The sequence below is a fragment of the Euprymna scolopes genome, chromosome 1 (assembly GCF_053919585.1).
Source record: "Euprymna scolopes isolate OS-2025 chromosome 1, ASM5391958v1, whole genome shotgun sequence".
In the NCBI taxonomy this organism is placed as follows: Eukaryota; Metazoa; Mollusca; class Cephalopoda; order Sepiida; family Sepiolidae; genus Euprymna; species Euprymna scolopes.
In genome coordinates, this window is record NC_136482.1 from 171,150,193 (window position 1) to 171,166,900 (window position 16,708).

Consider the following 16,708-nt stretch of genomic DNA (forward strand, 5'->3'; position numbering starts at 1 on the left):
AAGACTGAAGGAAGCTACCATATATATATATATATATATATATATATATATATATATATATAACTGGGAAATTCAGATTGTGGATCGAAACAAGTGTAAAAAATTAATCTTTAAGAATGCAGAAACTTTTAAGAAAAACCGTGTTAAGCATGCAATATTGAAACATGTTTTAAGAAAACAGGAACCGAAGTGGACAATCTGTGGCAGATTTCTTCTGTATAAAGTCGGATTTGTGAATCACGGGACGTCATACAAGGTTAGGCAAGACCAACAATTTTATAAGGATGTGCTGCCACCTAGACCACTCAAGTATTTTTATATTTGTGGATTGTCCCTCCATAAGCACCAACAAATACTGCCAAGTTCTCCTGCCACATCTGTGAACGATTATGCAAGAGTGAAGTTGGGTGGAAGTGTCATTTGCATGCACATGAACGCCTGACATCAACCTGAAGCTTCTGACAAGAAGTGGCAGTCAACACATATATATATATATATATATATATATATATATATAATTATTTACTATAATAATTATTAAATACCTACAGACAACACTAGTGTTTCGTCCTTTCGGGAATCATCAGTGCAGGGTGTCACGATTAACACCCGGTGACAGAAGCCATCCCTGGTTTCATTAGCAAGGACCTAATCCATTCGACTATCGTTAACCGCGAGAAATGCTGTTGAATTTAAACCTTTATGTTTTAAATGTTTTTTAATGTCTGTCAGAGTGATCTAATCATTATATGATGATCTGTGCATAAGAGCTAAATTGACATTGATATATATATATATATATATATATATATATATATATATTTCTTGTACAAAAATAGGCAGAGGGTCTCATTATTTGATGGCTGCACGAACTGGTGCATTGTATTCTACTTGGAACATCAGAATGTTAATAGATCAGCGTCTGGATATTGTCATTTGGTCTATTCATTTGAAAAATAAGTTTTAATTACTAAGTTAATTGCTCCATTTAAGGTAAATTTTGACTGGGCACACCAGCACAAGTTAAGATATGAAGATGTACAAGAACAAGGTTTTATTGCTGACTCAACTTTCATGTTCTTGAATAAGTTTGGTCTTTCCCTATTGGACAAATTTGGATAAATATATAAAGAAGATAAAAACAAGACTATCTACATCAGCATGGATATGGAAATTCAACAGTGAAAACAATCCAAGAAAATCTCGTAACATCTACAGACCTCTGGGTTATGAGCCCAGAGGTCCATAGATCGGAACTACGCTCTGCGACCAGGAAGAATCTTTTGCTCTGTGGATTCCAACTCAAGAACTGTCTACCAAGAACCAGTCACCTTCAGGACTTGTGTAGAACACATAACCATCGGAAACTGTTCTGAAACTAAACATGGCTTACAACTCTAGATCTACGCCTAAATAACAAGCCGATACAAACTTAAAAACTTCTATAAAATAGTGGCTTGGTAAACTGATACCTGCAATGCACCTCATCTCTACGTATCAACAACGCCCATCTTAGCAGATTGACATGTCATATGCTGAAATTCTTTTAAGCCTTTTGCTATGTTCCCAGTGAGCTCAACTACCTAGAAAATAAACTATAGTAGAACTCTGTTGGTTCTACTGAGGTTACAAAATAGGATGTGCACAAGAACCGTCATTCGATCCCAGAATCCATCGAGTACAAAGAAAAGAGAGATATGCAAATTGTGGTACTGTCGGGATTAAAAGTCTGCATATAAGGATGTTTTTCTTTTTTGTGAGAGCAACGCCACGTAATTGTGATTTTGTGAAGAAGAAGATGAGAAGAGAAAGGAAGAGGAGATTGTTTTGCTCACTCGGAGTTATTTTGTGTACGCATTAGTGGGAAGAAAAAAGAACGTATTTTCTTTTTGTGCACAAAACGGTATTCACCAATTTAAAACATTAATTTCAACTCTTCATAAACACACACAATGGAAATCTTTAATGAACTTCCTGATGCTTTTGTCTACTTCTTGTTCCAGAACTTTAAACCTTCAACAAACTTTGATCTTTCAAAGGATATTTTGCATCTTTGTAAAATTGTTGATATATAAACATATTTTGTTCATTAATTAATGTTTTCTCGTTTTCATTCCTTAAATCATGTTGTTGAGTTAGCTCTTGCTAACTGGTGACCCCAACTCATAATATTTATGTTTTAACCATCTTTTCCATTCACCAATTTCACTACATGCATATTTAATTGTTAGTGCTGGTTATGGCACTTTCCAAAGATGTTAGTATTGCTTGTAGGCAGGATAGATTCATTTCAAAATTTGGCCGTTCAAAAAAAATAAAAAATAAAAAAATAGATAAATAAAAATGATAATAAAAATCAAGCAGTTTTTAATGTAAAGAAGCACTATTTTTCTTTTTTAATTTTGTAATTTAGAATTTATTTTGAATAAAAAGTAAAGGTTGTGAATTCCTTTTGAAAAACCCGCATTCCCTTTTCTGCTATAACGTCTGTTGTGTCTCTCAAATTGTAGGTCCAATCAAAATAAGTATTAACTGTAAGGTGACATTGGATGATGTTCCGATCGGAATTGTTCTTCAAGAAGTGACACCTTTTCGTTTCGACTGTACTCGCCTATGGATGGAGCCAATAGCAGAAATCTACCTCCCCCTCCGGAACATTCCTTTTATTATCAATGCTCAGGTAGGAACATTCCAATGCTGTATCTCTGAAAAATATTAGGTTCATGCAAAAATAATGTCGTTTTTTGATGTTCAACTTCAAATAAAAAAAAAACGTTATTTTTGCACTAACCTAATAAATGCCATAGTTCATATTTTATTCTTTGTGCATTGCTAAAAGTTCATTTGCTGGACGATTCTAATGACACTAGATATACCAGTGACTTAATAATAATACTAATATTACTACTACTACTACTGCTAATAATAATAATAATTAGTAGTAGTAGTAATAGTAGTCTTCTTGTCTCATGCTCAAGGTTAAACGTTTTGTAAATGACTTCTAGCTTTTCTGTCTGTTGCCATTTTTGTTTGTGCCATCTGTCAGGATCAGGTCATCATCAACTGATTATCCCCATGTTTTAAATGACCTTTAACATGTCTTTGGGTTATGGATGTCAGGTAGTAACATGGCCATACAAGTTGAAACGCTGTGCAACATACTTTTGCATGGAGGCCAATAGAGTGAGACAGATATAGATATAATAATATGATTGTGATAAAGCACACACAAAAAAAAAAAAAAATCTCCATCCGATGTGCTGCTACCAGGATTATGTCATTCTGACATATATAAAATAACAATAATAATAACAAGACGTAAAATATGTTTTGACTCTGTGTTACTCAGTGTATTTGCGAATGGTGACTTTGGTGATTTATTTAATAAAGTCATTCTTGACTTTTGTAACATTTATTTCTAAACATATCTTTTGTTATGTAAGGCTCACTCAAAAGTAAATAAAAATGAAAAATAAAAAGATAAAGTGGCACAATAAAAAAAAAAAAAAAAGAACTTGTAACATTAAATGTAAAAAATATATTTATTACTGAATAAAATAGAATAAGCGTTGCCGTTCCGTACTACAGAAGACATCGTTAAAAATGTAAGTAAAATACTATACTATTTAAACTGTGGAACGATACCTTCTATGCATAATTGTCTTTAAAATAATCCGGAACCATAAATAAACAGTTCATATATATATTTTTTGGGTTTTTTTTTGTTGTTCGGGAAGTTTTGGGAAATAAAAGGGTTTAATGATTTTTAACTAATAAAGATTGAACAATAGGGAGATAATTCACATTAATTAATGTTTGCGATGATGATGAAGCGTTTCATTAATTAATGTTTGTGATGACGTGACACCGTACGGACAAGCATATTAATATATAGATAATAACAATAATATAATAACAAAAATAATATAATAATAATTATATGCTATGCTTTATTTTAGCATATGAATTTTACCTCTTCTATACCTATGCACTTTTCAATTTTTACATAATTTGCAAGAGTTGATTATTTCATATTCCAATTCCTAAACATGGAAACAAATATATAGATCTAGTTGCAAACTTTTTCTTTCATTTTCCAAGCACATAATTAGGATCTAATCTTGTTGTCCGCTTTTCACAGTCCGGGAGTTGCAATGTCTTCTTGATTCTTGCCTGGAGCAGGTATATAAGTAAAAAGGGAAGATAACTTTTACAAAGTTTAAAAAATATATTTGATTTATATATCAATTGGATATTCATTTCCTTAACTATAAGTTGTTTCTGGACTCATTGGGAAAAGTGGGGGAATCTAAATATCCCTCTCTATCAGAACCTTGTATTACATATTTATTCACTAAGATTTCTGCTGCAACTGAAATCCAACTTCAATTCTTTCTTTGTCACATGACAAAGCTAACCAATCAGCTATCTACTCTTATATAAATATACAGATAACCTCCAAGATGATCATCAATCAATCATACCCGGAAAAGCACATCTACATCTAATTTTAAAAGCATATTACTGCCGAGTAATAATTAAAATTTTACTGATAAAATTAGCATAAGTTTTTGATGGATTGGTTGAGGATATTCAGCCAATTATTCAACAATAGTAAAACAATAACAATTTTTATTAAACAAGTGATGATTAGTAAAAAATTAATAAAAGTAAACAAACAAATATGGTGCCTATTCTGGTAAATTTAAATAGTGAATTCCTTTGTCAAATTCAGAGCCCCTTTATACAGAATATTTTATATTCTTATATATTTTTCTTTTACTTACTGCATTTATATAATATAATATAATAAATAATATATATATACTAGCATGGGTGCCCGGTGTTGCCTGGGTGTTTGGAGGTGTGTGTTGAGCAAAAAAGAAAAAGTGGTAGTAGGAAGGCAGGCTCGAACCTGTACTGCGAAGGAGGAAAAGAACGTGAAAAAAACGTGACGTCTTTGCTGTTTTGACCACCGCCAAACCAGAAGTGACATAAGTTTAAATTAAGGCTAGACAATCGAAAAGAAGGGATGACTTTTGAAAATATTGGCGAAAAAAGCAACCCCTCCCTGTAGAAAAGTGCCCAGTGGAGGGTGAAGAAATTAATGTTTTTAGCCAATTTTTCGGTATTTGTTGTCTGAAGGGTTGAACTTCAAAACGATACTGATCTTGTGAAAATCGGTCGCCTCTGTCGAAAGTTTTAGGCAGACATGCAAACATACATACATAGATTTATATATTTGTAGCTCAAATTTTCGTCCCAAACCAATGAAAAAGCTTGCCCTATCTCTGAATACACTTTATGTAAAATTTCAAATGTTTAGACCAGAAATTGTCTGAGTAATTTGGTAGAGACCGCAAAGGTCAAATTTTTAAAAACTTTGACCCTTATTATGACCCCTTAACATTTATTGTTTTGGGCTCAAATCAAGTTATTAAGTTAGACCCATGTCCAAGGAACCTATATCTAAAATCTTAAGTGTTTAGACCCAAAATTGTTGGGGGAGTTTGGTAGAGTTCTCAAGGGTCAAATCGTTGAACTTTGACCCCTTAACAGTCAAATTTCTGGCCGAAAACCAATTACAAAGATTTTCTCAAATCTCAGTACCCTGTATATCAAATTTCGAGTCTGTAGACTGAAAATTAACAGAGTTATTGTGTAGGGAAATGTACACAGACAGACACTTTCACTTTTATAGATATACTAGCATGGGCGCCTAGCGTTGCCCGGGTGTTTGGATGTGAATGTTGAGCAAAAAAAAAAAAAAAGTGGTACTAGTAAGGCAGACTCAAACCCGTACTGCGAAGGAGGAAAAGAACGGGGGAAAAAACTGACGTTTCTGCTATTACGACCACTGCCAAACCAGAAGCGACTTATGTTTAAATTAAGGCTAGACAATCGAAAGGAGAGGTTGATTTTGGAAAATATTGGCGAAAAAAGCGCCACCTCCTGTAGAAAAGTGCTCAGTTGAAGGTGAAGAAAATAATGTTTTTAGCCAATTTTTCGATATTTGTCATATGAAAGGTCAAACTTCAAAACGATACTGATCTTGTGAAAATCTGTCGCCTCTGTTGAAAGTTTAAGGCAGACATGCAAACAGACATACATACATACATTTATATATTGGTAACTAAAAATTTTCGACCCAAACCGATGAGAAAGCTTGCCCTATCTCTGAATACCCTTTATGTAAAATTTTAAATGTTTAGACCAAAAATTATCTGAGTAATTTGTTAGAGACCGCAAAGGTCAAATTTGTTTTAACTTTGATCCCTATTATGATCCCTTAACATTTATTGTTTTGGGCTAAAATCAAGTTATTAAGTTAGAGCCCTGTCCAAGGAACCTATATCTAAAATTGTAAGTGTTTAGACCCAAAATTGTCGGAAGAGTTTGGTAAAGTTCTCAAAGGTCAAATCGTTGAACTTTGACCCCTTAATTGCCAAATTTCTGGCTGAAAACCGATCACATCGATTTTCCCAAATCTCAGTACCTTGTATATCGAATTTCGAGTCTGTGACTTACAATTGAGAGAGTTACTGCGTAGAGAAATGTACACGCACACAGACAGACAGATACACAGACACATTCACTTTTATAAATATACTAGCATGGATGCCTGGTGTTGCCCGGGTATTTGGAGTTGTATGCTGAGCAAAAAAAAAAAAAAAGAAAACGGTCAATTTTTTTAACTTTGACCCCTATTATGATCCCTTAAAATTTATTGTTTTGGTCCCAAATCAAGTTATTAAGTTAGATCCATGTCCAAGGAACCTATATCTAAAATCTTAAGTGTTTAGACCCAAAATTGTCGGAGGAGTTTGGTAGAGTTCTCAAAGGTCAAATCGTTGAACTTTGACCCCTTAATCGCCAAATTTCTGGCTGAAAACCGATTACATCGATTTTCTCAAATCTCAGTACCCTGTATATTAAATTTTGAGTCTGTAGACTTAAAATTGACAGAGATATTGCATAGGGAAATGTACACACACACAGGTAGACAGATACACAGACACGTTCACTTTTATAGATATATAGATAGATATATATATTTGTAGTCATCAACATACAGTACTGTTTCGTTGTATCACAACTCACCAGTGCCGCTAGACTAGCACTTCTCCTAAGCCAAGGATTGTACCTAAGAACCATCACGTTGGCAGTCGGCAGTTCTACCCATCAACCTATGGGAGCAGTGCCTGCAAATAACCTCAGCAAATCTCTATTTTAAACAAACATTCGTCCACTACTTATTTACAAACAGCGAGCCTCACATTTTTCAGCCAATTAGCAGGTGAGATTATTTACGACAGTGCTCTACCCAAAGAGGGGGCCTTATATCTTTTTTTATCATATTTGCATAATTTTTGTACAAAAAAAAACATTTTTTTGTTTATGTAATTTGGATGAGTCATATCTTTAATATGTAATCATACATTTTTTTTGTTTTTATTATTATTTAACTCTTTTTGCAGGGCATAACTCATCTTGAAATAGAAGATCAAAACCTATGTGCAGATCCTACTCGGTTTAACGACATGCTCGAGGGCCTTTTGTTACTGCCAGATTTGAGTGTACTCAGCCTTCCAAACACAATTCACGTCAATGACAACCCTGATAATGTCATACAGTTGAATCAAATCCTCCAATCTCTTACTAAGCTGAAGAAACTTAATCTACCTTCTTGCAATCTGCGTGATTCTCTGGAGCTGCTGATTGGTAACCTCATGCAGCCATTAGATTGCCTGAACTTACGTGATTGCCGCCTGAATGAGACAGATCTAGTTTTCCTTGTTAACTGGTCTCTTCTGCCTGGTCTGCGTGAGTTAAATCTGAGTCGCAATAACTTAAAAGCTGTAGGATCCATGTGTGTCACCTTGTTGGAGAAAATGCCAAGGATCATTTGTTTCTCGATCTCATACTGCTGTCTTGGCCCACATATGATCCAGAGGGTAACTGCAAAATGTAGCGACTGTCCTGAACTGAAAACCCTGGCTATACAGACATTCACTCCCCTTCCATTCAGCGATGTTCGCAATATTCTTAATGGATGTGCACAAATCAAGGCCTTGCAGATCTGCACCATCGTTCCTGAAACGTATGCCTTCCCCGGTGCAGACGATGAGATCCGGATGCATAACAGAGAACTCTTTGTAGCCTCCTGTCAGGTTTATTTGCAGGAATTTGGTCGACCAGATATTGAAATCGAATGATGGCATGGAAGTCACTAATTGCTGTCAGCTTCATTTGCAGTCTGCTTCTTTTTTTTTTTCTTCTTTTTAATAGTTCTGTTCATTTTGAATGTTCATTCCCAATGCATCATGGGCTACTCTAGAAAAAAAAAAAAGCAACAAAATCCCCACTCTTATATTAATGCCAGGGCTAAGTTTCTGAAAACCATAATTTTAATTGAAACTGATTTTACAATAGATAAAATAGAGGTTTTGTTCTTTTGGTACAGTTTTGTACAAATGTATTTTTGTTAAAATTAGAGGGAGTGAACTTTTCAGACATGCCTTTATGTGGGCGACCATCTGGCTAAATCAACCAATGGTCGACCTCCATGTCGTCATGTGATCTGTGACTACATATATCAGCAAAAAACAATACCAATATTCTCATATTTACTGAATAAAAGTTTGTTCTTTTTTTTTTTACTACAGTGGCATGTGATGAAAGTACTGTTTTTTAATGCACAAATAAACCATATTACTTGACTTTGGCCTTTAAAATTTAATAAAAGCCAGAAATCACATTTTATTGTACGGTTGAAAATTACTTTCATGAATTATTATTAATAGATTAAAAATAAAATATGACTGACATGTGTTTACTATCATGACACATGTCAGCCATTTTTTAAATCTATTATAACACGTTTTTATTCCAAACTATTTTAAAGCCTTTAAATTGACAAATAGGTTGTAGTTTCTGAGTTGAATTAAAATTTGCTTCGAATAAAAGTCAAGTATTATGGTTCTTATTTGCTCTGAAAACAGAAAAAAATTCTCACATATCACCGTGGTAAGAAAAATGAATGAAATATTGATCTCAAAAAGTTGGGTACTGTTTTCAAGGTTGAAATAAAATTAGCATAAGTTTTTGATCAGTGATAGAAAAACAATTTTAAACAAAATATTTTTAAAAATTGTTTTTATTAAATAATCAATAAATAGTGAAAAAAAAAAAAAAAAAAAAAGCATGAACAAATATGGCGCCTATTCTAGTAAATTTAAATCAGTTAATTATTATCAATCAAATTCGAAGTCCCTTTCTACAGGTTTTATATCTTATATTGGTGATGGGACGATTCTAATATTTTTCCCGATTCTGATAAAATTACCGTACTAAATTTCCGATTCTTTATAATTCTCTAAATAGTTAACTGTAGTGTTATTATTTTTCTCAATTACTGTAAAAACGCATGCTAAGTGCAGAGATATTTTCCTAAACGAAAATAAAAATCACTTGTGGGGGATCATCTATGGATTTTAGTTTTACTAATAGTTAAAAATCAATAAATATTTATTATTTTATAATTATTACCTGCAAAGGAATATTTTGCTTTAGACACATTGAAATAAAAATTAAAAGAATCGTTTTGGCATCGGAAAAATATATACACATTTTTACAATCCTGATACCCTCAAATATTCCGATGTTTTTGATTCCATATTCCGATTAATCGTCCCAACACTATTTTACATATTTTCATTTTTTTTTAATGAAAGAACATTAATGGAGGATTGATTGCATTTTCATCATTTTCATAACACCCAAACCGGAAAATACAATTAGAATTGTGTTCTGAGTTATTGCTATAGAGTGGCTCTTCATGTCAACAAAATTCGACTTTGACATTGTTTTTATGGTTTTTTTTAAATAATTTCCCCATTAATGCATTGTTATTTTCTTATTTACAAACGCTGTTATAACACATTTATATATATGTATTATTATGTATGCTGACAGCAAAGATTCAGTTTGTATGAATTATAGTATTTTTTATCATATCAAAAGTTAAGATATTAATTATAAAATAGTATATTCATGATAATATCAGATTAAGACATTACAAATTACATCATAATACATTTATGATTATATCAAAGATATACAGATTATATTACAACTTGATTATATCAAAGGTTAAGATATCATTTGCACATTATATTTATGCTGATAATATAAAGGTTTAGATATTAACAATTATATCATACAATATTTATGATTATATTAAAGATTATGATACAAATTATATCAGTATATTTATGATCATAGCAAAGAGTAATATATCTGTTATATCATAGCATATTTATAATAACAGCAAAGATAGAGATATTAACTATATTATGATTATAACAAAATTAAGGTATTAATCATATCATAGCATATTTAAGACATTATTAGATTATGAATTTTATCATAGCATATTCATTATTATATCAAATAAAAAACATAAGAAAAAATTTAGTGATATATGATATCATAAAAGCATGGGACACGAAATCATAAGTCTTCTTCAGTGAATTAAATAAAGGGTTCATTTTGAAATTTCAGTAAAGCTAACAACTACAACAAAAGGTACCTGAATAAGATGAGGGAGTCACAACTCCTGTAAGATGATGGCCTGGTCCCTTAAAAGTGATGTCATGTACATGATACAATCAATTACGATCTGTCACACAGTCAGACTGTCGATAAGGAATGATAGCTTAAAAAAAAACATTAGAAAACTTTAAAATTTGCATTGAAAAAGAGAAAAATAAAGAACACAATTTATACTGAAGCTGAACTTCTTATGGAGGTCATGGGAAAGTACACTGGCGAAAATATCATGAGCAAAAATAAGGAAAACAGTTGTAAATAAAAAAAAATGTACTTTTCACAAATATATGAATTGCCTTATTTAAAATACATTTTGCGCTTCTTTATTTATTTTGCAAACTGTTATCCTCATCTTTGTAGTTGTTGTTTCACCACATTTCGGCCAACTATTCCTCTGGCCTTCTTCAGGTGGTTAACAACGTGGCAAAACAACAACGATGAAGATAACAATTCTGCAAATAAAATATATATACAAACTACTCATCTCAAAGGATTCCAAGAAAAAATAAAATAAAATTTCGTTTCTTTTTAAAAAATTGTTGATAAAATATATATTAAATTAAATAATACAAAAGTTAACAATTCTTTGCAACATTGTTATCAGTCATTTATTGTTATCAGTCATTTTTTTATTGTTATCAAAGAGTGCTTGTTCCAAGTGATTATAGGAAACACCTTCCACTGTATTTGTATTATTTACTTGTTATGAGTTCCCACAGAAGTCATATCAGTGATTGCTCACTGACAACAACAGGTGGTGTTCTCTGGAATCTGAGTGACAAAGTTCCTCAGGTTTCCAGCACTTTCCGCCTCTTTTGATAACTGTTGCAAATCATTTTGCATTATCGCAACAGCCGTTTGCCATCGATTTTTCACTAACAATGTTGGAATTTAAGTGACAATAAATGTTACCAAGATTCCAGTGCTCTCTGCATTTTTTCAGTAGAGGTCTATTTGGTTCCCTCCTTTTTTTAAAAATCTTTTTTAACTACCCTCATCCCATTCTAACCAGTTTGTATGGTAAAAGTCAAACAATGTGTGTGTGTGTGTGTGTGTGTGTGTGTGTGTGTGTGTTTTGGAGGGGGTATGGGGTTTCTGGCAATTATGTATTATTATTTTTGTTGTTGTTGTTATTATCATTACAACAAGAATTTAATGATTATGTAGCAAAAAATCAATACAGGATAAATAAAAAAGAAGTGTAGGTTATTTTTAGATAGTTTATTTAAAAAAAGAACTTTGAACTTGAAACAAAAATAAACATTTAAAAAACTTATACTATAACTGAATAAAATTATTATGATGACAGAAATAAGTAATTTCTAAAAAAAGACTTTTAAAGAAGAAATTGGTCTACAATCATCTGTATATATATATATATATTTTTTTTTTTTTTTTTTCCTACAGCGTTTGTTTGTTTAGGAAAAATTCGGTATTTGTGCACTACTATGAAGAAACCACTTTTTTGATTTTCAGTTTGGACATTTAGAGAGTGCACAGCAGGGGCAGACAACTTTCATTCATTACAAACAATAAAGTTTTGACTTTGTTACGAAAATTGAAAATTAAAAAAAAAAAAAAAGTAGTTTTCTCATAATTCAAACGCATTTCAATCATCCATGTTTAAAAATATTTAGAAATCTTAAAAGTCATATTTTGACAACTTTTATTCATGCATTTCAAACAATTAAGTTAAATGATTATATTTTATTAGTTATGAAAATTTCAGAACTTTAGCTTTGTTAAAATGAAAATTAAAAAAAAAATCTCTATTTTGTGTTATAATTTTATTTTTATTTTGATTAAATAAATGTGTAAGAAACTTTCTCAAAAAACAAACAAAAACAAAAAAAATCACACATGCATTTATTGTTGTAAGATTTTGGATTTGGTCCTGAAATTGCATTTGTCTGACTCTATTGTGCACTCTTAAATTCTCCAAACTGAAAATCAAAAAAGTGGTTCCTTTGCAGTAGTGCATAAGTACCCAAAATTTTCATTTTCGTCCTTATAAAGTTTCAAACATGCACCATTCAGACTTCTTTGGTATCCGTTTTTTTGTCTGAAAACGAATGTGGATCTTTTTTACTAATGTTACCCAGTATGAGGTTACTGTGGCTAAGTGGTTAACGACACAGAATGACAACCTGGGTGTGCTCTGTTTGAACCCAGTTCATTCCACAGAAATATTTTCACTTTGGCAACCTTCATGTGGCCTCTCCTGTAAGTACCCAATGTATTTCTAGAAAGAATTCCAACTAGAAAGATATCAGGGAAACAAATGCGGCATTCTGGCATATTCCCCAAGACATTTCATTTTTACATTACTTCCCCTGTTTTCTGGAAGGTGATAGATGATTTGGCATTCCTGACGAAACATCTTCCAACAGATATTTTAACAGGAGAAATTTATCACATTCTTAGACAAATTATTATTATTATTATCATTATTATTATTACTAATAGTAGTAGTTGTAGTAGTTTGCCATAATAATGATAGTTTTCTGTAAAAAAATGTTTATTTACTTTTAAAAATGTTTCACATAAAAAAGCTAACATTTACATGAAATAAATATTACATTTATTAAATAAAGTAAGAATTGTTCACATTATTCCACTTATTTTCATATAAAATGTTAATAATAAAAAATAATATTATAATATTACATATTATAGATTATAATACACAATATCTGTTGAAAGATGTTTCGTCAGATTACCTAATCAGCTATCACCGTCTACAAAACAGGGGAGGTAATGCGACAATGAAATATGTCTTGAGAAATATGCTGGAATGCCACAAATGCCAACAATAGAATCATTTGATTCATACAAAATGAATGGATGACTTTATTATCTAATATTTCTTAATGTGTCTGTGAGCAGCTAGCATAAGAGTGACCTCTTTTTTTTTTTTTCAACGTCATCAATTTATTTACATATGTGTGTCTGTAAACACCAGAAACACGGATGTAAATGAGATGACAAAATGAATGAATATCGCCCAGTGTTTGGGTAAATATATTCTTAGTATCATCTTTTTCTCTTTGCACTTTTGATCTCCCATAGATATTTTCACATATTTTCATATCTAAAGTCAGATTGATTGACTCATTTCTGATCTTTCGTTAAATAACCAGTGCAACCTCTCCAATAATATTGGCAAAACTTTATAAGTTAAAACACTTTTAAAATTAATGTTTTTTTTTGTTACCAAACATTGATTTTATGCAAAACCGACACTATTTACTTCCGACCCCCCCGACTGGGGAATCGGAAAGGGATAATTTCAGCAGGGCATTTTTACGATTAGCCATAATTGAAAAATATAATTTTTACTAATAAGCATGAAATAATATTTTTAATAATAGGTATTAAAAATTGATAAATATAAAATAATATAAGTATTAAAAATAAATATTAAATAATATTTTTAATTAAATGCGGAGAAATTATATGATTTTTAATATGAAGTTTATTAATATTAATTTTCATAATATGCATAAAAATAATGTGATTAATGAGCATATAAATATTTTTAATATTATAAAAGTAATAAATATAATATAATTTTCAATTAAAACTATAAAAATATGTTTGAATAATATAAAATATCATTAAATTAATTTTAATCACTGGATTTTCTGTCGGGAATTACTCCCTTAGCCTTTCTGCTAATGGAGTAATCCTGCAAGGCAGCGGAGGTTTTGAATCAGACTTACCTTTTCCTAGGTGAGCTATCATTCAAAGTTAACAAGCCTCCACCTGCCCGGAGTGACTGGTTTTAAAGCGCCAGTGGACTATCTTTGCCCCTTCTTCCAGTTAGTGTAAACAGTTTCGCTGGGCTTAGTAGCTAAACCACATGAGAAGGCCAGGAGCTGGACTGGGTTGTCAGAGACTATTTGAGATGCACACCATGAGGACATGTTCTTAGGGAGAGGGGGATTATTCCTACTACCACCCTCGGTTGTGATGTAGAGCAGTGATAACTTGTTTCTATCCAAATAAATTTTATATATATATATATATATATATATATATATAAAGGATTCACATACTGCAACTCAAAACAAGTTACAACAGATAACTGAAGAAGGTCACATGATAAATGGCTGAAACAATAAAAAATAAAAAAATAAAAAATAAAGAATGAACAAGTAAAAAAGAAATATAAAAAAATTTTTTTTTTTAAATCTAACTAAATAAATATACAATATTTATTTCATTGATCATATTTTTTTGTGAAATTTTACTATGACTCCCATCTTTATTTCATCGAGAAATTGACGCTTTTCCTAAGGCTTTTATGTTTAAACTAATTTGACCTTCAGATTTGTTAGAAATTAGTCCTAAAAATAAAAATTTGAATTTTTAAGTGGGAGAATTTCGGTTTATTATTTAAATGTAATACAGATTTATCGCTCATTGGTGAATATTTTAAATAATAGTTAGCGTTTGGTTCAACTGGGGTTTAAGGACCCCAGCAGATAGGGGGATTTAAGACGTATTGCTGTCGCACAGTTAAATTAATTAACCTGAAACAGAAAATACTTAAACATAAATTACATATAATGCTTAACTAGTCGGAACCCAAGTACAAATATAAACATTTATTAACACATTAACAAATGTAATACGGACAAATAACACAACATAACAGAGCAATACAAATATTCATAACTCACCCACTAGGTGGAGATCTCTAGCATTGATAGGATGGATGTGTTCTGCCAATGTAAGGCTTGAATCTAACATGGAGGATAAGTGTGTTCTATCCTGTGATGGTGCATGTTTTCTCTTACATGGGGTTTGACCCACCGTATGGGAAACATGCTTTCTTGAATCCTTCATCAACTATCTGCTCCCAAGCCAAGGGAAAGCACTCACCGGTGTATCTACAACCGGTAATCATTCCCTAATTCTCCCAAACAACTTATTTTTCTTAAAATCGTGTTTTAGTAAATAAATGAATGAATAAATAACATTAAATAAATTCAGTTAGCAAGTTGACTCGTGCGCGCGAAATGATGAAATAGAAAACCTGCCCTAAATCAAAAAAATCCAATATGAATGATAAATTTATTTGAGATGATAAGGGAGATAAGTATGAAATCATAACAGAGTAACCTCCCTTTTTAAAACCACGTAAACCAACCAACAAGCAAACAAAAAATCCACTGTTTTTGTTGTTGTTATTATTATTACTACTACTACTACTACTACTACTATCTAAAATATGATTTGAAGTAAAAATAAGTTGTTTGGGAGAACTAGAGAAAATCATTTCACTGAAAATGATTTAAAAGAAATAATGGGTTTGTATTACTGTACACATAGATTCGAAAAAGTTGCCAAAAAAACAAATATATAACAAATAAATATTATCAAAGGCAAGATAAGTTACTTTTCTACCAAACTGGATATATTTTTTTGTTTTTATTCAATGTAACATGTTTATTCAGCTCGAAAAACATACATTGTTTACCGATGTATTGGAAAATTCAAAATGGCGCCCGACACTCTCTTTAACATGGTAAGTTTGGGAAAAGGTGTTATAAATAATAAACTAGATAAAATACTATTTAAAAAACACCGAATATATGTCAACTTATGTCACGGTAACATATAATGAGCGAATTCCTAACAGTATTTTGTCTAATTTATTATTTATAACATCTTTTTCTGAACTTACCGTGTTAAAGAGAGTGTCGGGCGCCATTTTGAATTTTCCAATACATCGGTAAAAACTGTATGCTTTTCGAGCTGAATAAACATGTTACATTGAATAAAAACACGAAAAATATATACAGTTTGGTAGAAAAGTAACTTATCTTGCCTTTGATAACATTTATTTGTTATATATTTGTTTTTTTTTACAACTTTTTCGAATCTATGTGTACAGTAATACAAACCCATAACAATCTCTACTCTAACTTGGTTAAAATTATGTTGTTAACAAAAGACATTATGTGAGGCTCCCAGAATCATACAGTACCATATATAAGAAAATATATTAGTATGTTATTAGTACTGTATGATTCAGTTTGCAGTTATTAGTCTTCAATCTGTTTTGATGTTGTTAGATTTTTGTTGAGAG

At 31.3% G+C, this 16,708-nt stretch overlaps 1 protein-coding gene across 1 annotated transcript in view; it reads left to right on the forward strand.

The window, feature by feature from the left end:
* Window positions 1-9,202, forward strand: part of LOC145277490 (leucine-rich repeat-containing protein 14-like) — an 82,475-nt gene extending 73,273 nt beyond the window's left edge. The window contains exons 6-7 of the mRNA XM_080128876.1: window positions 2,511-2,680; window positions 7,479-9,202. Coding sequence (XP_079985002.1) covers window positions 2,511-2,680; window positions 7,479-8,216 — 908 coding nt within the window. The 3' untranslated portion in view covers window positions 8,217-9,202. The remainder of the gene's footprint in view (window positions 1-2,510; window positions 2,681-7,478) is intronic.
* Window positions 9,203-16,708: the final 7,506 nt, after the last annotated feature.